At 39.9% G+C, this 26666-nt stretch overlaps 2 protein-coding genes across 4 annotated transcripts in view; one reads left to right on the forward strand and one right to left on the reverse strand.

Annotated features, from left to right (window-relative positions):
* The window catches only part of TCP11L1 (t-complex 11 like 1), a 60754-nt gene that overhangs the window by 18853 nt on the left and 15235 nt on the right, over positions 1 to 26666 (forward strand). Inside the window, exons 6-8 of one of the 2 annotated variants that reach the window (XM_023761834.1) lie at positions 2575 to 2756; positions 5076 to 5248; positions 6895 to 7074. In XM_023761834.1, coding sequence (XP_023617602.1) covers positions 2575 to 2756; positions 5076 to 5248; positions 6895 to 7074 — 535 coding nt within the window. Of the gene's footprint in view, positions 1 to 2574; positions 2757 to 5075; positions 5249 to 6894; positions 7704 to 26666 lie in introns of those variants that run through there. The other variant, XM_023761835.1, reaches the window with a different exon arrangement.
* Positions 10991 to 26666, reverse strand: part of CSTF3 (cleavage stimulation factor subunit 3) — a 72344-nt gene continuing 56668 nt past the window's right edge. The window contains exons 11-21 of one of the 2 annotated variants that reach the window (XM_006098060.3): positions 26129 to 26238; positions 25387 to 25503; positions 25051 to 25125; positions 23715 to 23858; positions 22187 to 22289; positions 19202 to 19271; positions 17714 to 17909; positions 14865 to 15018; positions 14089 to 14183; positions 12331 to 12391; positions 10991 to 11906 (exon numbers count right to left, since the gene is read on the reverse strand). In XM_006098060.3, the coding sequence (XP_006098122.1) occupies positions 11704 to 11906; positions 12331 to 12391; positions 14089 to 14183; positions 14865 to 15018; positions 17714 to 17909; positions 19202 to 19271; positions 22187 to 22289; positions 23715 to 23858; positions 25051 to 25125; positions 25387 to 25503; positions 26129 to 26238 (1328 nt within the window). In that variant the 3' untranslated portion in view covers positions 10991 to 11703. The remainder of the gene's footprint in view (positions 11907 to 12330; positions 12392 to 14088; positions 14184 to 14864; positions 15019 to 17713; positions 17910 to 19201; positions 19272 to 22186; positions 22290 to 23714; positions 23859 to 25050; positions 25126 to 25386; positions 25504 to 26128; positions 26239 to 26666) is intronic. The other variant, XM_023761831.1, reaches the window with a different exon arrangement.

Consider the following 26666-nt stretch of genomic DNA (forward strand, 5'->3'; position numbering starts at 1 on the left):
TTGAGGAGATGACTAACAAGGAATTTCCCCATTTTGTCTGCAAATAGCTGGTTTGGTGTGTAGACTCCCCCTCTTTTTTGAGGGCACTCAGGCTTCTGATCTCTAGCCGCAGGCACTGCTACTTCTCTAAATATCTTTATCTCTAAGTTCCTTATGATTGTTTTCATGACATTGAAAGCCTAAGGTTCATCTCTTGCCTCTGAGTTCCGTGTTTTGTGCCTCAAGAGGGTGCTGGATTAGGGGTAGGGAGTCGGGAGCGGGTTCTCTGCTGGAGGGCAGTTCTCAGCCTTAAAAAAATAGCCGTGAAGAGGATGGTGTTTCATCGGGGATAGATGATTACTTTTGGAATTGATTTTTGGGAATCTTTGGCGTCCTAAACTCACTATACTGCATTCTATTGGGAGCCATCAAAGTAAGGACGCTGCTGTGTAGCAAAATGAAGTAAAAACAAGAGACGGAGTTGGTTAAGGCATTTGTGTTTAACAACTGAATCTCAATCTTCAAGGATAATTTTTACTCCTCGAGACGGATTCTGGGCTAAGACCCCAAATTGTTATTGCCTTGAGTTGGAGTGTCAGCTTCGTATAGCAAGACTGGTCCTGAAAGTTCATTTGAGTAACCTGCAAAAACTCAGATCAGAAGTCATATCTCCTCAGTCTTTCTTCTGCTCTTTCCCTCACTCCACGCAGGGAACATTGCCCTGGGGGACCCAGGGTGTCTTTAACACAGGACACAGCCATGGAAATTCACCACTGACTGCTTTCCAGGAGGCTTTGGGTTATTACCTGTCATTCCCACTTTTTCCGTTTACTGTTTTTTTCTCTTTCTTTAACCACTTACCAATTCTTGAGCATCTCCTTTCTGCTGGGTACTGAGGGTGAATAAGTGTAGGCTCTGCCCTCAAGGACTTTCTCTCCTCCTTCACTCTGGTACCAGATAAGGTGAATCGCTGGTTTGCCCAGGACTGATGTGTGTGTGTATGTGTTGTGGGGAGGGTGGTATTATTGGTCCAAAGTCTGTGTGCTCAATGCTTGGAAAGACTAAAACTCAAAACATCAGAGTCTAAGGGGAGGTTTATTGATCAAGAAGGCACCAAGAAGATGGGAGACCTCATCCTCAAATCCACCTTCTGAAAGTACAGAGTTCAGGCTTCTTTTACACCAACCCAATGGAATGTGGGAGGGGCTGATTTTGTAAAACTCCAGCCACAGCAGAATTCCTCTAGTGATTAGCATGTCTGTATGCCAGACACAGCAGGAGCTATTAGCCTGAAGGCCCTGAAACTAGGCAGCCTTGCACAGTGGAGTCGGAGAGGTGGAGCATTTCACTCTTACCATGGTGGAGGTTCACAGGACTTGGGGATTTCTGTTTTAAAACCGAGACAGTCCTGGACAAACTTGGATGAGTTGGTTACCCGTGCTCTGTACCTCATTACCCTTTCCTATCTAATAATGTAACTTCTATTTATTTTTTTAAAAATTTTTTAAAGTATATATATTTTTATTGATTTCAGAGAGGAAGGGAGAGGGAGAGAGAGAGAGAAACTTCAATGATGAGAAAGAATCATTGATCGGCTGCTTCCTACATGCCCTCCACTGGGGATTGAGCCCGCAACCTGGGCATGTGCCCTTGACTAGAATCAAACCCGGGACCCTTCAGTCCACAGGCCGATGCTCTATCCACTGAGCCAAACCAGCTAGGGCTATTTATTTTATTTAAAAATATGTATTTGTATTGATTTCAGAGAGGAAGGGAGAGGGAGAGAGATAAAAACATTAATAGTGAGGGAGACTCACTGATCAGCTGCCTCATGCACGCTCCACACTGGGGATGGAGCCTGCAATCCAGGCATGAGCACCCACCCCCTCTACCAGGAATCGAATAGTGACCTCCTGGCTCATAGGTTAATGCTCAACCATTGAGCCATACTGGACAGGCATAATTTCTATTTATTGAGTGTTGCCTCTGGCTGCCACTTTAGATACATGGTCTTTTTTCATCTTTAAAACAGCCTTTTGAGGTAGGAATCCTCGTTCTGCTTAGGGCTGAGTTGAAAAAAAGTTTATGCTGCTATTAAATGACAGAGTCTGGCTCACACCCAATCTGTCGCGTGTTCTTTTTTTTTTTTAAATATATTTTATTGATTTTTTACAGAGTGGAAGGGAGAGGGATAGAGAGTTAGAAACATCGATGAGAGAGAAACATCGATCAGCTGCCTCCTGCACACCTCCCACTGGGGATGTGCCCGCAACCAAGGTACATGCCCTTGATCAGAATCGAACCCAGGACCCTTGAGTCCGCAGGCCGATGCTCTATCCACTGAGCCAAACCAGTTAGGGCTGTTTCGTGTTCTTAATGGGTGTGCTCTACTGCAGCCTCTCTGAGGAAGAAGGGGCTCCGAGTCTTAGCCCACGTGTGAATGGAAGGATAATTCACACATGATTTCTTTATGGCTGTGAAATGACTAGGAAATCTGAGGGAAACTTTAGAGGGCTGTGTGGGGGCTGTGGCCCCACCGCCCTCTGCTGGCAGCCTGAGTTTATAGCTCAAGGGTGATTTCTGTTTTCATCACAGACAGTGCTGATGGACCAGGCTCGCTTCCAAGAGCTCCAGCTCCAGCTGGAACACCTGACCGTCCTGGGGGCGGTGCTGCTGGTCACGTTCAGCATGGCTGCCTCAGGTGTTTCCAGCCAGGCCACCTTCGCTGAGAAACTCAAGATGATCGTGAAGATCCTGCTCACAGATATGCATCTGCCGTAAGTGGCTAAAGACACCCTGGGTCCTCCCAGGGCATTGTCCCCTGTGTGTAGAGGGCCTTTAATGGATGGGTGGAGGCAGCAGGTGGGCAGAGAGCAGGCGGGAACTGGGGTCTCCAAGTGTAAGGCAAGATCTAGGGCCACCTTCTAGGAATCGAGAGACCTTGCTCTCCAGCTTCCTTTACTCCAGCAGAATTTATTCAGTCATATGGTCAAAGTTAGAATCAACTCCATGTTAGAAAGGCTCTAGCATAGTGGCTTTCACATATTTCTGACCAGGACCCATAGTAAGAAATTTATTTTCTATTGTGACCTAGTACACACTTAGACACATCACATATGTAAATAAAAATTTCAAAAATTGCAATCTACCCTAACTATGTTTAATACACTCAGGTATTTCTATTCTATTCCATTAAAAAATACTGTTTGCTGCCCTAGCTGGTTTGGCTCCGTGGATAGAGCGTCGGCCTGCGGACTGAAGGGTCCCGGGTTTGATTCCAGTCCAGGGCTCATGCCTGGGTTGCAGGCTCGATCCCCAGTAGGGGTCATGCAGAAGGCAGCTGATCCATGATTCTCTCTCATCATTGATGTTTCTATCTCTCTCTCCCTATCCTTTCCTCTCTGAAATCAATAAAAACACTGTTTGCTGCCTGGCTGGTGTGGCTCAGTGGTTGAGCATCGACTCATGAATGAAGAGGTCACCAGTTTGATTCCCGGTCAGGGTACATGCCTGGGTTAGTACAGGGCATACAGGAGGCAGCTGATTAATGTTTCTCATCTACATTTCTATCTATCCCTCTCCCTTTCTATCTCTCTCAAAATCAATAAAAATATATTTTTAAAGTTTTCTGCCCTTTGCACATTTCTCATAGACATTTTGTGCTGGGTATATTGGATTATTTTATCAACCAGCACTAATGCACACTTTTTTTTTCTTAAATATTTTTATTGATTTCAGAGAGGGAGAGAGAGAGGGAGATAGATAGATAGATAGATAGATAGATAGATAGATAATAGATAGATAGAGAAATATCAATGATGCGAGAGAATCATTGATTGGCTGCCTCCTGCACACCCCTACTCTGGATTGAGCCTGCAACCTGGGCATGTGCCCTTGACTAGAATCAAACCCAGGCCCTTCAGTCTGCATGCCAACACTCTATCCACTGAGCCAAACCAGCCAGGGCTAATCCAACTTTTAAGGGCAGCTGCTGTAACTGCTCTTACAGTGAAGTCAGATTAGGCCATTTATGTGGTTTATAGCATATGGAAAATTTAGAATGGTTCTAAGTAAGCAAGGTCTGACAAGGTCTAATTGAGAAGATTCCTCAAGGGGAATGTCCCCAAAACATTTTCATCTTTACAAAAGGAGGACTTTTACTGCTGAGTTTGCATAAAGCATGCATGTGTTTGGTGCAGTGAGGGGCACGTCCACATGTTGTGACTAGGGGTTAAGTAGGGCATGAGGGTGTTTGCTGAGCTGAGGCCTAGCCTGGGGCTCTTGTGCAGGTGTAACCCTGAGCTGTCACCAAGGTTCCCCTCCAGTAACACTGCTCTGTCAGTTACTGATGAGAGGGGCCCTGTTCAGCGAGTCCTTAGGAGTCCAGCCCTGCATGGCCATATTCACCCTGGCGGTCAGAGCTGGTGCCAGCAGTGAGTGCAGGGCTTGCACATTTGCTCCCACTAATTCTGCCGTTTAAAGAATCTAGACCCAGAACAAAGGCAATTAATTGCCTTCTCACAGAATACCTGCCAGCAGACCAGCAGAATACCTCCCAGAATACCCAGCTGCTGGGAGGGTTCCCAGCAGACCTGGGCCCCAAGAAATCCATATATTAATTTTCTTAACCTTTAGATTTCAGTTTTACTCATTCTTTTAAAGTAGTTATACTCACGTCTTTTGAAAATTAAAAGGGAAAAGGTGTATTGAATGAAAAGTTTCTCTCCCACTTCTGTCCCATTGCTACCGAATTTCTGGTGTCTTGTGTATTGTTCCAGTTATTCAAGATATTCCTAAGTCAGTTCCAGGCTTGTTTTACACACATGCTAGCAAGAAGTCTGGTTTTGAGTTGTTGGTCCTGACGTTATCCGAGTTCTCCCCTTCCCACTGTCCTTTCTGGGGTTGGGAGGAAAGAGAGAGGAAGGAAGAGAGTGCAGAGGGGAGAGGTTATGGGCAGCGAAGAGAGTCACAGATGTTTCCTTTGGACACATCAGTCCACAACTTGGTTGTATGATTTTTATCAGGGCATGGGCAGAGGTGCACCTTGTTGATAGGTTCTTTCTTCCCTGGCTTCTCCTTTTCCTTTTCTACTCAAGCTCCTTCCATCTGAAGGATGCCCTGACGACCATTGGTGAGAAAGTCTGCTTGGAGGTGAGCAGCTGCCTTTCCCTGTGTGGGTTCACCCCCTTTACCACGGACAAGGAGATCGTGCTCAAGGGCCAGATCCAGGCGGTGGCCAGTCCTGACAACCCCGTCCGCAGGATCATGGGTACGTTTGGGGGGAAGGCAGGAAGCAGGGATCACCACTTGCCATTAGGGTGACCCAAAGGTTTGGGCAAATGACCAGACAGCCATCATTGTTTTGAAGGCTTTGAGTTTGAAATTACAGCCCTTGGTCCAAAAGCCTGCTCCAGCCCTGCCAGCATGGCTCAGTGGTTGAGCGTGGCCCTTTGAACCAGGAGATTGCGGTTCGATTCCCGGTCAGGGCACATGCCCGGGTTGTGGAGCGTGATTCTCTCTCATCATTCATCTTTCTCTCTCCCTTCCTCTCTGAAATCAATAAAAACATATATTTTTTTAAAAAAATCCTGCTCCAGCAAAAGCTGAATGATTCATGGTTATTAGATATCAGGTTGGATAGAAGGGTGGACCAGTGGTGGGTCTGCTTCTAATACTATGATTTTTTTTTTATTCTTAGTAAAAGAATATTTTTTTACTTTTTTCATATTTATGAAAAAAGAGGTACGTGGATCAGTGGTTTTGAAAAAAATATTTTGTCCCAGTCCTGCAATGGTCACAATTTCACCTGTGCATCACTCCGGAGCAGCCTCTGAAGATATTGCCGTGCCCTCTGACCATCAAGATTAATATTATTGAGAAGCAGGAAGGTGCCTGTAAATAGAGCTGTCCTTGTCCTGCCATCCTGGTTGTTTAGTAACAGCCAGTTATAGACATGGAGATAGAAACCTGCCCTCACAAAGGAATGACACAAGGATCTCCACTTCTGGGTGAGGCTTCCAGCTCTGGGAACCTTAGAAAACCAAACTAACTTTGGTGATCAGTTAGCAGTTTCTCTGCGTTTTTGGGTTCTGAAGGGTGTAAGTCATTTATTCCTGAGAGGGTTCCCCAGGGCAGGGTGTGGGCAAGTAGTGTGGAAAAGCCCATTCAATATAAATGTTCCTATTGCTTTTGTAATAAAATCTGTAAGAAACATGGCTTGTACTCACAATTTTTTGGCTAATGAGGACACACAGGAAAGTGCAGAAGCATTGCAGAAGGGAATGGGCTAAAAAAGCATCAACCTAAATTATTCCTCAGAGTAGGACAACTTCACAAATGCCACCAACTCCATGGCCTCCCATGGTAGGCATTGAAGAAGGAAGTTCATGCTTCTTTCATATGGACTTAGTGGGAAAAGACAGATCACAAGCCATCAGTGCGGGAATCTTCTTTCTGCTTTTGAACTTGTGATTCCTGCTTTATTTTTCATCCCACTTCTTTTATGTGATCTTCAACAATGGCTCATGTTGGTCGCAGTATGACTTGCTCCTCTGAGAGCAGAACCTGTTAATGCTCTGGTTTCCCAGCATTTATCCATACATTTGTTCTTGCTTTCCAAAGTATTTTGAGCTTTTATAGGGGCCAGGTTTCATGCCAGGGACTGTGCTGGATGCTGGGGAGAGAACACAATAAGCATGAGTCCTGCCTTCATAAAACTAACCATCTAGAGGGAGAGGAAACAGTGCAAATGTGATGACTATTCAGAAGTGCAAGGTGCTCTGGGTACCTGATCTGGGAGGTGGTCAGGAAAAACTTTCCTAAAAAGGTGATGTTTAAGTTAAAAATGGAAGCATAATCATGTTTATAAAGTCACCCTGTACAAGAAACAACTAATTGCATTCTTTTCTATCACAGATTCCCGAATCCTGACCTTCTTAGAAACCTACCTTGCCTCAGGCCACGAGAAGGCATTGCCCACAATACCTGGGGGATTGGGTCCAGTCCACAAAGAGCTGGAGGAAGTTGCTATTAAATTTGTTCGTCTGGTCAACTATAACAAGATGGTCTTCAGTCCCTACTATGATGCAGTCCTCAGTAAGATCCTTGTTAGATCCTAACACGTATGCTCCCAATAGCAGCAATATTATCTACTCCGCTCAGATTGCCTGTTCTCAACTCTAATGTTGCTTTGGAAAATGGCTCTTTAGTACATTTCTATTTAATAGCATTGATTCCAAAAGGAAGAATATATTTATTGTGTATCACTATTGAAAAGACTTGTTGAAAAATGCACTGAATTCTATTTTGAGGGTTTGTATGTATAAGTGCAAGTTTATAAATCAAGAAAGCGTTTGTTGAGTTTCACAGGAAGCACTCAACTTCGGAATGGTTGACTGCCATGTGTCTCCACCCCCACTCTCTCAAGACTGTAGCTGTCTCTCCCAGAAAGCTGGGACTTCTCTTCTGTTACCGGGTAATTTTTCTTTCAGACATCCAAGAATGAAAGAGCATAAGCCATGACCTTGTCTAGACTTTTGCCCCTCTGGCACAGCCTCAAACCCCTTCTCCCTCCAGGTATTTTGTGTTAAAAGGCCATAGATAGCCCAGCCGGTGTGGTTCAGTGGTTGAGCATCGACCTATGAACCAGGAGATCATGGTTCGATTCCTGGTTGGGGCACATGCCCAGGTTGCGGGCTTGATCCCCAGTGTGGGGCATGTGTGCAGGAGGCAGCCAGTCAATGATTCTCATCATTGATGTTTCTATCTCTCTCTCCCTCTTCTCTCTGAAATCAATAAGAATACATTAAAAAATAAAAATAAAAGGGCTGTAGTCTTACTGTTCACCTCCACCCCCCACCCTGACACTGACCCTATTTATTGCCTTTCCCTTGCCTGTTTCAGCCAGAGCCCCAGAACCCATTTGTTCTAGAGGAGAGTTAATTGATTTTAAAGACCTTACTCTTTTATACAAAACTAGAGGCCCGATGCATGAAAATCGTGCAAGGGGCTCAGCCCTCGCAGCCCTGGCTTCGTCTGGATGTCCAGCTGTCTGGTCTAATTAGCATATTACCCTTTTATTATTATAGATTATTCCTGAGCCTGGATGATAGCAGTTACATGATTTGTGGGATCTACAGAGAGGAAGTTCTTTGACTCTTAAACTTTGGAGAGTTAAGGAGGAAATTATATATATTTAAAATATAGTAATATAAAAAGAGATAAATGTCTGGAGTTTTCACTGAAAAATTCACTGTCATACAATTAACTGTTGTATTGATTGGATTAGAATTTCAGATAAAATAGTGTGAACTCACTACTTGTTTGATAAGAAAGTCTTAGAAAAATCCCTGGGTGTTGAGCACTATTTTTTGAGGAACTTCAGTGACCAGAATTCCCAACATATCTTGTAACTGAAAGAGGAATTTTGGTCTCATAGACTACCTGCTCTATTAAAAAATATAAAATGTGCATGTGTATTTCAGACAGAGACATTGTATTAGCAGAGTCATGAAGTTATTGGAGTGGCCTCTAGCTGTCAGAACAGCAAGGGATGAAATAATGCAAGGAATGCCTTTAGTAAAGGCAATGAGGACAGAGATCCAAAGTGGTGGTGGAGTAGGTGGAAGCTACAGTCACCTCTTCCAAGGACCAAACGAATTACAACTGAAACATAGAACAATCATCCCGAATAAACAACTGAAGACTAACTGAGGAGAAGTCTTATAACCAAGGATTTACAGAAGCCACTTTGAAACTAGTAGGAAAGGCGGAGATCCGAAAGCATTGGCCCCACTCCAGCGGACAGCTGCTGAGGTCCCAGAAGTATATCTCAGCTGTGGGGGGTTCTAAGCCTAGAGCACTAGGCCAGGAATAGGAACTCATATAACATCTGGCTGTGAAAAGCAGTGAGGTTTGTGCCTGCCAGGGAAAGACGAACATCCACTGAAGACCAAGCACCAACTTATGTATTTTTAATTATTTTTAATTAATTTTTATGTACTGATTTGAGAGAAATATCAATTTGTTGTTCCACTTAGTTATGCATTCATTGGTTGCTTCTTGTATGTTCGCTGACCCAGAAGTAAACCTGCAACATTGGCATATCAGGACAATGCTCTCGCCAACTGAGCTACATGGTAGGGCCACAGGCACCCTCTTAAAGATCCAAGAAATCTTAAAAGGCCTACTTTAAGAAGAAGAAGAGGAAGAGGAAAGAGGAATATAGTTTAAAAAATAAAGTGACAATAAATACATACCTATCAATAATTACTTTAAATGTAAATGGCTTAAATACTTCAATCAAAAGACATGAGGTAGCTGAATGGGTAAGAAAACAAGGCCCATATATACAATGTCTAGAAGAGGCCCACCTCGGAACGTGAGACACAGAGACTAAAAGTAAAGGATGGAAAACTATATTTCATGCAAATGGAAATGAAAGAAAAAGCTGGGGCAGCCATACTTATTTTTAACAAAATAGACATTAAAACAAAGGCTGTAAGAAACAAAGTTCACTACATAATGAAAAAAAAAAAAAAAAGGAGCAATCCAACAAGAGCATGTAACCCTGGTAAACATTTATGCACCCAACATAGGAGCACCTGAATATGTAAAGCACATCTTGATGGACAAAAGGGAGGGATTGACAGTAATACAGTCATAGTAGGGGGTTTTAACACCCCCATTGACATCAAAATCAATAAGAGAACAGCAGCCTTAAATGACACACTAGATCAGATGGATTTAATTGATATCTTTAGAGCATTTCACTCCAAAGCAGCAGAATATACATTCAAGTGCATATGGAACATTTCCTAGGATAGATCATATGTTGGGACACAAAACATCTCAATAAAATTAAGACGATTAAAATCGTATCAACCATCTTCTCTGACCATAGTGGTATGAAACTAGAAATCAATCATACACAAAAAACCTGAAAAACACACAAAGACATGGAGGCTAAATAACAGGTTACTAAACGATGAATGGATTAACAATGAGGTCAAGGAAGAAATTAAAAGATACCTTGAAACAAAGCAAAAAAGGGTAGGCTGGAGGGACAGAGTTGGAAGCAGCCAGATGAACATTGACCCCGTAGACGTAAACCAGGCTTCAGAGGAGGGAAGGGTTGATTATATTGGGAAGAATGCAATTTCTCCAAGTACATGCTACACGTTTATGTATTTTTTGTTGTAGTCAGAGATGCATGCTGTATTCTGTGGCCAGAAGTCATATTATTAAAAGTTTAGACTAAAGGACAAATCTTCCCTAGTTTTATTGGAAAGTGATAAAAGTTAAGTAAGTAGAACTAAAAAATCAAAATTCAATTTTTCTAGTGTGTGCAGTGAGGTCACTTCTGGGATTGGTCCTATGATTAAGGTTGCTCTGTGGCCGCTGTGCTATATGATAGTATCTCCAAGCCCGAGCACCCAGGGGCAGCACTCCTTTGCCTACCTCAGCGCAGAGTATTGGGGCTTTTCTCCCTCCCTCTCCAAGGGTGAAGGAGAGGAGCTTTACCCCCAAGTACACTTCCTGTAGTTAGTCTTCCTAAATCTCAAGAATTCTTTTGCCTTCTTTTGTAAGAATTAGCTCTTACAGTATTATTTTTCCCTCATGAGTTCCTAAATTGACAAAGTTAAGTTTGTTTGAAATTGTAATGCCTCACAGACTCTCATGACCACCCCCCCCCCCCACCTCCTTCCACTGATGGAGTTCCTTCCGCAAGTGGCAAAAGCCAAGAGTGAAGGAGGCAAAGTTCAGAAGCACAATATCCACATTGAATTGTTTTGTTGTTGCTCTTTGAAGGTAAGTGAGCCAATTTTTTTTCCTGGAATCTCTTATCACTAAGGGCCCTAGCAGGTTTGGCTCAGTGGCTAGAGCATTGGCCTGCAGACTGAAGGGTCCCTTGTTCAATTCCAGTCAAGGGCACATGTCCAGGTTCCGGGCTTGATCTCTAGTCGGGGGTATGCAGGAGGCAGCTGACCAATGATTCTCTCTCATCACTGATGTTTCTGTCTCTCTCTCCCTTGCTCTCTGAAATCAATAAAAATACATATTAAAAAAATGGATCCCTCATGTTTTTAGTTAGTACCAAAAAAGATTAGGGAGGACATGCAGTTAAGTATACACACAGTAAATAACGTATGACCCTTCCTTGTAATGTTGATGGTATTGGCTAAATAACATAAGTAGCTATTTTAAACAAATTCTGAATGAAAGCAGCAGAAGGAGACAAGACTTATTTTTTTTTTAGATCCTTTTATTTTTTAAAGGATTGTTTTAAAATTTTAAACTACAAAACAGATTCCATACATTCTGCCATAAATAAAACAAACAATAAGGCAGGACTCTACATAAGCAAACTGAGAACAACTGTTTTCAGAAAAATGTGATAAAAGCTTTACAATCATAAGCCATCCAGTTTTAAAATAAAACTATTGAAAACTCACAAAATCTTCAAGTGGCACATACAACACACCCTTGAAGAGGGAACAAAATGTGGTTCTGCCATTTTGCACTGTTCTCAGTTCCATATTGTAAAATTCACACAGGTTGGTTGGTTTTCTTTCTCAAGAACCATATGATAGAGGCACCAATGACAATACAACTTTGTGTCCAAGAACCTTGTAACAAAGCATTGTCTCTTAAACATATGACGTAGGAGGCAAAAAGGGAATCCTGGATAAAAGTTTTCTTTTAGAGGCAGGTTTTGAGCCCGTTTCACCGAATTCGCTTCTGCTGCCGTGCTCTATAAATGTCATGAACAGGAGGGACGACAGCTCCCTTTTCCTCGTCGTCATCTGAATCCTCGTTGGGCCTTTTGACGGCCTTGGTGAGTACTGCATTACTTTCCACCGGGCCATTGCCTTCCACAGCGAGCTCTGGGGCTCCGCCAGTAATGAGCCTCACAGCTTCCTCAACAGCTGTTGAAATAAGACAAAAAGGGCTTTTGGAAGATGTTGAAGATCACACTGCTATGAAAGAGTATGTATGTACGACTTTGGCTACTTTATAGTTAATTCATACCCTACTATTAGCAAAGCATGGTATAGTACTACTAACAATAATTAAGGGAAAAGACAAAAGCTGCTAACTTCAATAAAACTTTTCATAGGCGAAGTCTAATAGTGCCTGCTCACATCAATAGAAAAGATAAGCTTTTATGACATGTTACTTAGTGAAACTAGAATATGAAGAAGTCTCTGCCAAGGGTCACTCTGTTTCTTTGTACTTGTATGAGATGGCTAGCTGGTTTTGGAAACTTAAGTGGCAAAGATTAACAATCTCTCCTGCATAGGAGACAACAATGTGAATTCCACTCTAAGAAGTGGAGTTTTCATGACTTACTATTGGGTATCTTGCATCTTCGGAAAATTTCCATCAGTTCATCCACTTGTACAAAAGGACCCTATTTTGATATAAATAAATTTTATTTATTCTTAAACTTTTTATTAAAAATATTTTTAAAATTACAGTTGACATTCAATATTATATTAGTTTCAGGTGTAGAGCATTGTGGTTAGACATTTATGTAATTTATGAGGTGATCCCCTGATAAATCTAGTACCCACCAGGCACCATACATGGTTAAAAAAAATATTTTTTAATTCTCAGATTTTATAAACAAGTTTTATTGATTGATTTGAGAGAGAGAGAAACATTGATTTGTTGATCCATTTATGCATTCATTCTGTGTGCCCTGACCGGGGATCAAACCTGCAACCTTGGCACACGGGGATGACGCACTAACCAACTGAGCTACCTGGCCAGGGCCATAGTTAAAATATTGGCTATATTCCCTATGCTGTAGTTTATATTCACGTGACTATTTCATAACTGCCAACTTATACTTCTTTTTTTAAAAATATATTTTATTGATTTTTTACAGAGAGCAAGGGAGAGGGATAGAGTTAGAAACATCGATGAGAGAGAAGCATTGATCAGATCAGCTGCCTCCTGCACACCCCCCACTGGGCATGTGCCCGCAACCAAGGTACATGCCCTTGACCGGAATCGAACCTGGGACCCTTCAGTCCGCAGGCCGACGCTCCATCCAGTGAGCCAAACCAGCTAGGGCCAACTTATACTTCTTAATCCCTTCACCTTTTTCATCCTCTTCCAACCCCCCTCCCATTTGGCGACCATCAGTTTATTCTCTGTATCAATGAATCTATTTTATTTTATTTATTTTGTTTTTTAGATTCCACAAATAAGTGAAATCATATCTTATTTATCTTTCTCTGTCTGACTTTTTTCACTTAGCATAATACCCTCTAGGTCCATCCATGTTCTTGCAAATGGGTATTATTTCATTTTTTTTTATGACCGAATGATATTGCACTGTATATATGTACTACATCTTTTTTTTATATATATATATTTTATTGATTTTTCACAGAGAAGAAGGGAGAGGGATAAAGAGTTAGAAACATCGATGAGAGAGAAGCATCGATCAGCTGCCTCCTGCACACCCCCTACTGGGGATGTGCCCGTAACTTAGGTACATGCCCTTGACCGGAATCGAACCTGGGAACCTTCAGTCTGCAGGCCGACGCTCTATCCACTGAGCCAAACCGGTTAGGGCTGTACTACATCTTTATACAATTGTTTACTATCCAACTGGACACTTAGGTTGTGTCCTTATCTTGGTTATTGTAAATAATGCTGCAGTGAACATAGGAATGCATATATCTTTTCAAATTAGTGTTTTGGATTTCTTTGGATAAATATCCAGAAGTAAAATTGCTGGATCACACGGTAGTTCTATTTTTAATTTTTTAAGGAACCTCCATACTGTTTTCCACAATGGCTGTATCAGTCTGCATTTCTACCAACAGTGTACAAGGGTTCCCTTTTCTCCACATTCTCACCAACACTTGTTTGTTGATTCATTGATGATAGCCATTCTGACAGGTGTGTGGTGATATCTCATTGTGGTTTTAATTTGCATTTCTCTGGTGATTAGTGAGGTTGACACAAATTTTAATCCCCAAAATCTGACAAGTTAAAAAAGCACTACTTTATATTTCCCATAATACAAGAGGAAAAGCACGCAGTTACTCTAACTCACAGAGCAAGTATCTATCAAGAAAACTGTGAACTAACCTGGAAACAGATCGGAGGAGGGAGAAGTTTCATTAAAACAACAGCTGCAGGTGGTACTGGGAATACTCCACCGGGTACAGGGTGTAAACCTGGAGCTATAAGAGAAAGAAAAGCAAGAATCAGACGATGGAAGAATTCTGTACATTTAAGAGCTAAAATAAGTAATTTGTACATAAAGATGTTCTATGTCTATGTTGCTTTTTTCTGGACATTTTAAAGTTGTGTTCAGGGCTTTACACATTTGAACAAACTCAAGAGGGTGAGATAGTGAAAGCCGTCTCGACCCCATGGCAGAAGAGTAAACTTAGATGACTTTGCATAAGACAACCCAGGGTCTGAACTAAAGTCCATTTGTCAAAGACCATTTCTAAGCCTCACAAGTCATTTGTTCAGCAATCCTGTTTAAAGTCAGGTATTCAACAACATATTTAATCATAAGGGGCTGGTTCAAATAGGATCTAGAGGGACTACTGTCCATTAGTAAGTATAAATAATACCAAAAAACATGACTGAAGTAAGTTTCCAGCTGTACAGATAATCTGTATGTAGCAGCATTTCTGAAAGCTGTCTAAGTATCACTGCCAAAATGGGTCACTGGAATCTGGGTTATTGAGTTTTTTGTTTTAAAGATATTCTTAATATAGTTCAAAGATTACAGTCCAGTCACTGTCATAGTGACCCTAGTCTAATAGTGAACCTACAATGGAAAGGTCACATTTCTTGCCCCCCCACACCTCTGGATTTAAATCAGTACTGGATCTAAAGTTATGGCTTACGTGCTAAATGTCGTGGCTGAAATGGAATCATCTGCTGAGTATCTGGTTTAGGGTATTCTGGTTTTCTATCCACTTCATCTTTCAGAACAGGCACTATAGAAGGAGCTACAACTGGGTCTGGAATTATAGCTGCTAGCTTAGCACGGGAGACATCCTGAAAATGCAGAACAGAAGAATCCTAAACCTGAAAAAGGGACTTATAGAGTATAATTGTGCAATTCTACAATCTTGAGGATACACTGAATAATTGGGTAAAGACCACAGAAAGAGAGAATGGAGAGGAATAAGCAAGAACTTGCTGATGGTAAAGACTGTAAATACTCAACAAGGAAAGCTAAGAGGCTCTAAAGATTTGGTGTTTTTTAACCTTACCCAACTTGTTAAGAATCATTTAGGGGTGGGGAAAAATCATTTAGGACATTTGTTAATAGACACAATCTTTTGTGGGTAAATACGTAAGACTGAGCACCAAGTACACTAGGGTAATTTGGAAGAAAACCTGCAATTCGGACACCTCCCTTCCACTGGAATTGAACAACATCCATTTAAATGAAGCTAGATTAAGTGAGGTCCTGCTTCATGAAAGCTAAAATAAAGTTTATCATTGCTTACACTAGTTAAGATTAAGAAGATTTTGTTAATGAAATAAAATATTCCCAACATAGAATTACAGGAAGAAGGAACACTTATTGAGCAGCCATTATTTGTCAGATAATTCTGGGCCCTTATTTCTTTTTTAATGAGGCGAATAGTAACATCTCCATTTTAGTGAAGTGACTGAAAACTCAAAGAGGCTGTGGTATTTCCAAGGTCATACAGCCAAGTAGAGAGGATTAGGAGCACAGGCCTCTCTGACCTCAAACCCATCACCGTCTTCAGTATCTGGCAGTGCCCCACCAGGGCCGAGAACAACTCCAAAGGAAGCCTCCTATTAGCAGATACCCCACCCCAGAGAAGTGCCTCTGCTACAGGCAACCTGTGTCGCTCTACCTGTCTGGAATCAAGAGTTCTTTTGCCACCATCAAGGGATATACAAGCTTTCACCTTCTCAAATTCTGCTCACATGCAGTTGGAGGCAAATCTAAATGAGTAGGCCCACTGGGAATTACTCTTTTCTCACATTCCCTCTCTAACATGCTACACACACAGAAACACATGAATCTTTCCAAATAAAAGAGTAGAAAGAGAAATATATGATGGAAAATTCATATTCAAGACGTTCTACTTGGAGATAGCTCTTTATTTTCATTAACTTCCAGAATTTCCATTTTCATCTTTGCAAAGTTGAGACTTTTTCTAATAAAGTCACACAGTCTAAAATATCTTCGGCTTTTCCTTTTTTAAAAAAATTTTGTTTTATTGCTTAAAGTATTACAAAGAGTATTACATATGTCTCCTTTTTTTCCCCCCTTGACAATCCCCCGGCCTCCCCTACCCGCCAGTGTCTTGTGTCCATTGGTTTGCTTATATGCATGCATACAAGTCCTTCGGTTGATCTCTTACCCTCCCCTACCGCCCCCCAACCCTCCCCAGCCTTCCCACTGTAGTTTGACAGTCTGTTCGATGCTGCTCTGCCTCTGTATCTATTTTTGTTCATCAGTTTATAATGGCCTTTATTATCCATAAATGAGTGAGATCATGTGGTAATCTTTGGCTTTTCATGAGAAATAGTTAAACTAGAAGGAGAACCTGCTCAGCCCTGGGCAGTAACCCCTTAGTTCAGAAAAGGAGCTTGGGACTGGCACAGAACTGGAGCATCCATTAATAAAAAGGTCTGAAGTTTAATTATGAGTAATTTTTCTCAAATATTTCAACCTGGTTTGGACAGCAGACCAGTGAGACCCAGGCCAAAAGAGGGCAGCGAGGAAATGGAGAATGATGGTCAGGAATACCCTAATGCTGGCTGGATTAAGGGGACCAATCTAGGACTCTTCCCTTTGGATTTCCAACTTGGTCTTTGCTAACATGAACAAGAAAAATCAAGAAATAATACAACAACGGTTTTCTCAGCAAGGGCTATTTCTGGGGCCGTGTAAGCATTAACTTTTCCTCCTGGTCGGAACAGGTTCAGGTAGCCAGATTTGTTTTCTTATGACTCAGTGGTCTACACAGAGGAGTTCCATTCCTAGATAAGCTAATTTCCTCAAGGCCCCCGTGGAAGGATTGATGTTTCAAAGATATAGATCCTTCAAGGAAATTTACTGATTTAACAAACTGTAACATTTCTTCATTATACCTACAAATATGTACCAGGAGCTACATTTGGTTTAAGATCTATCCAAATACATTCAGTTTTAAGAACTATTGAGGAAAAAATATAATACCTAACATGACAGTCATATTTTCTTTTGTTTTTCTTCCCTCCCAATACCTCCATCTATCTGCCCATCAGACATTAGGGCACTAACAATTTCAGGGAATGAAAGTATTTGTTAAATTTCATTTTGTTGTATTTGTTAAATTTCACATTTTGTTCAGTACTTTTTTTATAAAATCTTCACCTGAGGATATGTTTACTGATTTTTAGAAAGAGAAAAAGGAAGAGAGAGAGAAAGAAATGTCGATGGGTTGTCTCCCGAATGTGCCCTGACTGGGAATTGAACCCACCACCTTTTGGTGTACAAGATGACACTCCAACCAACTAAGCCATCTGGCCAGGGCAGTACATTTGATATTCAGTGTTTCATAAAACCAAGAAAATTCCCTGAATTTTTTTCTTGTTTTCTGCAAATCTATTCTAAAACTAGATTATTTTCTACTTCAGAATTTAGAGTGAAGTTTATCCATGAAGTGTTCTAAAACTTCGGAAAAGTAAGGACACTACACACATCTTGACCCTAAGTACATACCTTATAACCAAGTGCTTTTAGTTCACTTGCAGAGCAAGGATATAAATCCATGAACTTGTATCTATCTACCAGTAAAGCTGTTTCTTTGCCTTCATACTCTTCCTTGAATGCTGTAAACCGTCTTTTCTCCACTTTGAGTATACTAGCTAGATCACCAATATTACTTTCAAAAGCTAGAAATCGGGCCCAGATTTCTCTGTAAGAAAATAAATATAATCAATACTTAATTGTTCTGGGTTTGGGGCAGGAAATCCATTTATTAAAAAAAAGCCTTATACTTCCCCCTCCCTTTTAAAAATTATGTCTCTTTTTTATTATAAAGACTTCCAAACTATAGAAAAATAGAATAGTGCAACAAATATATCATTACCTAATTACCTAGATTTAATCATTACTAATATTTTGCCATATTTGCTTTATCTTGTTTTTATTTAAGTATTTGAAAGTAAATTATAGACATCATAATATTTCACCCTAAATACTTTTATATTTAAGCTCTGTTGTGATTTTTTACTTATTTAGCATACCTTCCTATTCTTTGTGGTCAATAAGACAGATATTTACCCTGGAAAAGGTAAACTCCAGGTGGAAGAGCTAAAAAAAGAATCTGGATAGATTTCCAATTTCTCCTGAATAATGTGGCTTCACCTTTTGTCAAGTGGCATGAATTACAACATAGAATACATTCTTTATTCAATTTTATGAATAAAAATATAAAAGCTCTCTTATTTTTCCCATTAGTATGGATCACTGAGGATCAATTTATGCCTCACTACTATTCTAACAGCCAAAATTAATTCTCTGAGGCTCTAAGTGTCATTAAGCGCCACTGTACTAAAGTAATATACCGAATACCTATTATATACCAGGTATAAAACTATCACAAAAATCCGACACTGGTAGAGATTATTGTTACTTGATGGGAAAGTAACGATTGGCAAGGTTATGAGATCTGCCCAGGGTGTAGTTAGCTAAGCTGGAATTTGAACCCAAGACTTCAAGCCTTACTATTTCCACTATATCACTACTTCATGTAGTTCCTCTGGTAAAACTGATAGAGGGTAAAACCATAAATCAGGAATATAATGTGTCAAACAAACTTTCAATCTATAAGTATCTTTGCTCTCAAGGGAGGTAAAATTTCAGAACACTTCTCTTATTTGTTCAGATCAATTTCTAAGGATATAGTAAACTAGAAAAATATATAAAAATAGTCAATAATAAATTGCTAAGGCTTCTCTCAAAACAATTCTGATCAGTATGCAAACACTAAAAATGTATCTTTAAAAACTAAACAAAAATTTTTAAAAAATTATCTTAAACAGATATGAAAATATTGCACGTAGGCATTTGTAAGTTAAGCTTCAAGAGAGATGGGAAATTTCTCCTGAAATTTATACTCAACAAGCAAATGTTCATTCCATAGATCACAATTCAAGTATTCAAGCCACATTAGGACCTGACCAGCAAGTTTTCATGATGGCTTACCCTGACTTTTCAGGAGGAAGGCTTCCAGATGTTAAAACGCGTTCAAACAAAACTCGGGTATTATTGTCCTCTAGGATAAAAGAGTTTTTAAATATTAAAAAAATTGAGTTTCACAATTCAGCAGTGTATTTGCACATGCATTAACTATTATCACAACCAATTTTTATAGATGAGGGAACTTGAGGTTCACAAAACTAAGGTAGTTGATCTGGTTCACTGTTATTGAGTAACCGAGCTATAACTTGAAACCAGGTCTTTTTACCTGTAGTTCAGCCCGCCTTGCAGTTGTAATGTAAAACTATCACCAGGTCTGAGCTTGGCGTCATTTGCCTTTAAAAATAATGAAAATTACATATCTGCTGACATTAGAAGTGTCAGTCTGTTGATATTTTTAAATACAATGAGTGGGAAGGATGGCAAACTCAAATTGAGATATAGTTGAGTTTCTTATTTTGCAACACCAGGACTACTCTGTATTTAGGTTTAAATTCCTATATAGGTACAATAATATCTAGACTGGTAGACAGATATGCAAATGGAAAATGAATTAAGAATGAGGAGAACATGCCTCACTCTAGGTTCTCTCTCTTTTGCCCCAACTTGAAAAGAAAGTCACACACTGGCCCCGGCTCCCAAGCTTCCCAAAAGTTTGTCTCTTTGCACTGTGCTCCCTGGGGCCAGTTGGGGGGACGGGGGACGGGGGCGGGGGGGGGGGGAATGGGGGGGGGGTGCCCACATCCCTTTCTCATGCCCAGGGTGGCAGGTGCCTGCCAGGGCAGCATGAGCTCTACTGTACTTCAAAGAGTGGCAAGTAAATCTTGCATTTTACTCTTCTTGCTGTGTTCCACGCTTTGCTTTAGGCACACGTTTTGCCATTCCATATAACTTTCCACTGCTTGTTATATTGTTCTCTGCCTGGAATAACACATTTCCTCTCTTTACCTGGCTAGCTACAGCTTATCCTTCACGACCCCTTCGTTATGACACCCTCTAGAAAGCATTGCCCAACAGAAATATGATGCAAGCCAAATATAAAATTTAAATTTTTTGCTAGCCACATTTAAAAGAGTAAAAATATCCCACCCGTGTGGCTTAGTTGGCTGAGTGTCATCCCATGCACCAAGAGGTTGCTGGCTCAGGGCACATGCCTGGGTTATGGGCACGATCCCCAGTAGGAAGCATGCAGGAGGCAGCCGATGGATGTTTTTCTCTTATCAATGTTTCTATCTCTCCCTCTCCTCTCTCTCGGAAAATCAATAAAATAAAAAAATAAAGAGTAAAAATGGTGGGATTTACTTTAATATATTTTATTTAACCCAATATAGCTAAATTATTATCATTTTAACATGCAATCAATGTGAAAAATTAAGATATTTTGTTTACCTTTTTTTTGTTTTCATACTAACTCTTTGAAATCTGATATTTTACCCTTGCACCACATTTCATTTTGGCCTGGCTGCACTGCAAGTGTTCAAAACTCAGTAGTCTAATGGCTACCATAATAGCACAGCATAGCTCTAGAACTTAAATTATACTCTCCTCTCTATGCCTCCAAAGTACTTCACCCAGGGCTCTATTACAGAATTTAGCACGTTTTTTCATGATTGCCACCATATCCTAAGTAGTTAACATTTATATAAAGCATGCCTACTACATCCATATAAAAGTCAAAACTTCATATAATCCTCTCAACTTATCATATGAAAGGTATTTACTATGACTGTTCTGCAGGTGAGAAACCCGAAACAAGTTCATACACCTAGTCCCAGAACTCATGCTTTAATTAAGGACCAAATAATGATGCAATTATGTTTATACATATGATTCCCCCATGAGAATGCTCTGAGGGGAAGAATGGAGTCCTATTCACCTTGCTATTCCCAGGCCCTAGGAACCAGAAGGTACTGAATAGATAAATGATGGATAGATGAGTGGATGGATAAATGAATGGAAGACTATCTAAAACACTGAGGCTGGAAGACAAAAATGCCTACATCAGATATCGTCCTCAATTTTAGAATAGCAAATATTATACATACTAGTAACTATTCTAAAAAAAAAAATCAAGCAAAATAGTTAAAAATTAGTGAGGAACATTAATTTCATACAAGAAAAAAAATTTAAATGCTCCACTGTCTCACTTTTTGAAGTTAAGTCCTTTTCCAGAGTGTAGAATCACTAAGCTGAAATACAAAATCATATATAAGTTGTATTCTTTTCTACTATTTAGGTATAGAGAATGTTATATATTTCCTGAAACTATGATTAAAATCATTGGTCAATACCTGTGATATCTAATTCTATAATCATTCACATGGCCTATTTCTTTCTTAAATCAATTTTTATGATACCATTTTTTGGTCAAAACCTATGCTGGGCTGTGGGTAACTGGACTAAATGAGATATACATGTACAGTATATATGAATACCCTAGCTTAGTGCCTGGTATAAGGTAGGAACTCAGCAATGGATGGCCATTATTATTATGATAGAACAGGGAAATAAAATAAAGATGCTAAATAAACATAATGCTTGGTTTTGAAGTTGGTTCCCCAGTAGCCTCAGAGCATTTTACTTTACTACTTGGGCACCTTTGAGTTTTGTTGGCTATAGTTTTTTCTCTGTCCTGTCCTATCACCCCTTACCCCTTTCCCCACACAAGAGACAATTTACTCAGAGACATCAGAGATGAGCATGGACAACTCTGTCTCCAACTCTAAATATACAGCTTTATCCTACTATTGATGGGAATTTACTGATGATGCATTGAAGACCATTCTGCAGAGTCAAAAGGCACCTACCATTTCTCAATAAATATAAATTCTTGGTTGACAGGCCACAAATATTTCCTGAGTGACTATCAAGTGCCTGATTCTGGTGTGATAACATGATTATAATACGTTGAGAAGGAATAAATCCAGCAACATAATTTCAGAGAATAACATTGATGGCTTAATATTATGTAATCATTATAGATCTACTTACCATTGAGGTGAGAAAGATAGTCAATATAGGCCAGAACATATTCTGGAATGTCTCCATACTTCTTTAGCCCCAGCTCAAAAATCTTAAAGGCAACAGATTTGTCCTAGAAATAAAGAGAGGAAAGCACTGATTTCCATGAAGTGTCAGACAAGATACTCAAAAGGATATTAAAACTACAGTACCTAAATGTGACAAGTTACATTAAGAATTAAAATGGAACCCTGCCCATGTGGCTCAGTGGTTGAGCATCAACCTATGAATCAAGAGGTTACAGTTTGATTCCCGGTCAGGGCACATGCCCAGGTTGGGTGCTCGATCCCCAGTAGGGGGCTTGCAGGAGGCAGCCGGTCAATAATTCTCATCATTGATGTTTCTATCACTCTCCCTCTCCTAAATCAATAAACATATATTTTTTAAAAAGAGCAATAAAATGAAAATTAATACCATATTAAGTAAAAATTACTGTGCTAAAAACCACTCAAGGGGGTTTAGATTCAGAAATATGGAGTTTAATAAGGTAGAAATGAGCAGGCAGTGAGGGTTTGGGATGATGCTCCATGTAATTGCACAGATGCACTTAAGACTTCCTTTATGCCCTAGCTCAGTGGTTGGCAAACCGCGGCTCACGAGCCACATGCAGCTCTTTGGCCCCTTGAGTGTGGCTCTTCCACAAAATACCACGTGCGGGCGCGCACGTACAGTGCGATCGAAACTTCGTGGCCCATGTGCAGAAGTCAGTTTTTGGCCTGGGCGAGTCTATTTTGAAGAAGTGGGGGGTGTCAGTTGGTCGGTGGGGGCGGCGCAGGCGGACCGCGGGATACGCAGCTCAGGGGAGGCGCCTGCGATTCATGCACGAGTTGAGTCAGCCAGTCAGTCAGCAGTCTTATTGTGCAGTGGTTAGTGTTAGTCATGTCCACAGATCGCGCACGGGTGACAAAAGATAGATGAAACAAGTATACAAGATGAGTGTGGATGGGAGAGTTGGAAGGGGTCAACCTCAGCGAACGTACCTCAATCAGATTTAGGATGTTTTTAGCAAAGGCCAGCTTAGGAGGACCCTAATTAAGTTAGTAACAATGTACCTACCTATATAGTTTAAGTTTAAAAAATTTGGCTCTCAAAAGACATTTCAGTCATTGTACTGTTGATATTTGGCTCTGTTGACTAATGAGTTTGCCGACCACTGCCCTAGCTGGTTTCGCTCAGTGGACAGAGCGTTAGCCTGCGGACTGAAGGGTCCCAGGTTTGATTCTAGTCAAGGGCACATGCCTGGGTTGCAGGCTCAATCCCCCGTAGGGAGTGTGCAGGAAGCAGCCAGTCAATGATTCTCTCTCATCATTGATGTTTCTATCTCTCTCTTCCTCTCCCTTCCTGTCTAAAATCAATAAATACATATATATTTTTAAAAGACTTCCTTTATGACAGGAAGTCATAAGCCTAATGACAGGAACTAGGACTAGCTTTCTTTCAATTAAGTATCTCAGATGAAGGAAATTATTTCATCGTTATATTTTATTTCAGTACTTACTTTACTACAGTAATACTCCATGAGTGCTGCAGTAACGTAGACATGATGGCGGGTTCTGGTATCTTCTCTTGCTTTTTTAAATATCATTCTTCCAGATTTGATACCTTCTGCTCTTCTTGCAAATTTCATATACTGGATATATACCTATGTAAAACCAAGTATTTGTGTTCTATAAATAAGGCAGAATGTGATCCGTGTAGTGTTCGAAACTGGCTTATGTTACTTTAATATTAATACATTTTCTGTATAAGAAAGAAATCTTGAATAACCAAGAAATCAGAAAGTAAGATTATAGACATTGCACTATTTAAATCCATGAGCAAATCTGTTCCGGTATTAAAGATGCATGCACATTATTTTTTTAAATTGAGATATAATTCACATACCACAAAATTCACCCTTTAAATGTGTAATTAATTCAATGAGTTTTTTTTACAAGATTGTGCACTTATTACCACTATGTAATTCCAGATCGTGAAATTAGTAATTAAGGAATTTGTTAATTTCCCTATTAACAAATAAAAGTGAAACTACTAGAAAACACTCCATTAATGAATACCACCTAGAAAACTCAAGTTTTTATATAATTCAAGCACACTTAAAATATATGTTTAATTTCACTTTTTGTGGGGGAGGAGGCAGTTTTATAACTTTAGTAAACAATCAGCAGTTAGTTTTCATCGACATTAAGTATTTGCAGATTTTTGAAAGTGGTGACAGGTACATAAGTGACCAAGAGATGGAGCTGCTTTGGTGAATCTTCATCCTCATTACGTTTTCTGGATCTCGCACCCATGGTACTTTTACAAAACTCAGGACTTGGAAAACCATTATTACAGAGCAGTATTTAGGTCAAAGTGAGTTTCTGTCCAATCTCTTCTCAGGATGCTTGTTTCTCCTGCCTCCATTTATTTAAAAATAAATATTTATTATGCTACAGTTATGTGGCATAAATGGCTCCAACCACGATCACAATGAAGGTGTTAGAGAAAGTGCCACAGTAGCTATGCCATATTGCTGCATTAAAAAAAAAGAAGACTGAGTAGAGAACAGATCAGTACCTGCCAGAGATTGGGAAAAAAGAAGGGTTGACTACAATTGGGTCACGTGAGAATGTTCGGGAGCCACTGAAGTGTTTTATATTTAATTATGATGAACAAATGTCACTGGATGATGATTCCCATAATTCATCATCATGATGGTCCCATGATTCAATGTTATTGGTCAAGATTCATAGAACTAAACAATAAAAACAGTGAATTTTGTTGTATGTACATAAATTTTTGTTTGTTAAAGCAGACTGCAAAGATGGGAAAGAGATTTGTAATGTACTCACCAATGTGGGGTCAATATCCTCAATTGCCAAAAGTCTATTATATATACTGTGAACTTTCTCGTACTTCATGCGGCTCTAAGGTGGTAGAGAAGAAGTGGATATGAATATATACTTTAAACAAGCACATCAGAGCTCTGAGGAATCCAGAGGCTGCACCCCACAATGGCACCTGCTTTGAGCATGAATATGTAATGAGCTGAGGACTAATAAATGTTCATTTTGTATCATCTTTGTCTACCAAAAATAATATTTTAGGCAAAGAGGCAGCCAGAAAAAAATTCAGTCCTGCAGTAAAAAATCCAATTATAAGAAAGTTCTAAATATTTTTTTACTCACCTCTTCATAATCTGCATATGCAAAATACAGAAGCATATTCTTCTTTAATAAAGTGCTTATGGCTCTTTCATATATATTAGCAGCTTCATCACTAAATAGTTTGGCATTATTCATATCCTAAGAGGAAAAACAAAAGAAAAGCTCACTATAATAATGTTAATATAGCTGAAAGAGAATAAAATACATACACACACACATATAGACACATATGCGTTTCTGGATTTTAAAAATATTTCAAAGACTCATCCCATTATTTTAACAGAAGAATCATAAAATTCTCTCAATGATTTATCACTGTAATACCTTGAAAAATAGCTACTATGTTTTAATTCTGACTAAGGAAGTCTAATTATATAAGAGTGTCCCTAAGATTCATATTGACATAAATTAAAGTTTTCAACACTTATTCTTTATTACCAAAATTTTGTTAGTCCTCTCCCAAGGATATTTTTTCCAATGACTTTTAGAGAGAGCAGAAGGAGGGAGGGGCGGGAGAGAGAGCGAAACATCAATTGGTTGCCAGTTGCCTCCTGCATGCACTGCATGCTCTGACCAAGGCCAGGGATCGAACCTGCATCCCAGGTATGTGCCCTTGACCAGGAATCGAACCCAAGACCCTCCAGTGTGTGAGCTGATGTTCTAATCACTGAGCGGCAGTGGCCAGGGCTCAGTGCTATATTTAGCAAATTATTACTATGCCAAAACTATGGAAAGACAAAAAGGGACCAAAAGGAATACTCACCCCCTTCTCTGCTAGCAGTTTACTTGACTGCTCAAGATACTGGGCGGCTTCATACCAAATATCAGGGTGATGGCCCAGCACAAGCAGACACTGTTCATAGGCAAACATAACTAAGGAAAGACAGTCACAACATTCAATTAAGATAAATATTATTTACGAAACTATCAATACAAGCATCATAATTAAATGATTAAGCTACGTCAATGCACTCAATAATGTATGGTAATTGGAAATAAAAAGTTTTAGTGATTTCTGGCACCATAATCCTCCCAAGCCCCATCTATCATTTATTAAGTTAATATTTATTGAACACCAACTATATGCTAGGAATATAAAAAACACCATGAATACACCAGTGAATCTAAGACTTCCTATACTCAAAATGTAGTAAGTATTGTGATTAGGTAAGTACAGGGTACTCTTGAAACTTACAGCAGCAGGACTTAACATAGTTTAGGGACTCAAGAAAGGCTTCACTAAGGAACTGACATCTAAAGCGAAACCTGAAGAAGGGATAGAAGCTGGTCAGATGAGACAA

Source organism: Myotis lucifugus, unplaced genomic scaffold, assembly GCF_000147115.1.
Source record: "Myotis lucifugus unplaced genomic scaffold, Myoluc2.0 scaffold_218, whole genome shotgun sequence".
Lineage (NCBI taxonomy): Eukaryota > Metazoa > Chordata > Mammalia > Chiroptera > Vespertilionidae > Myotis > Myotis lucifugus.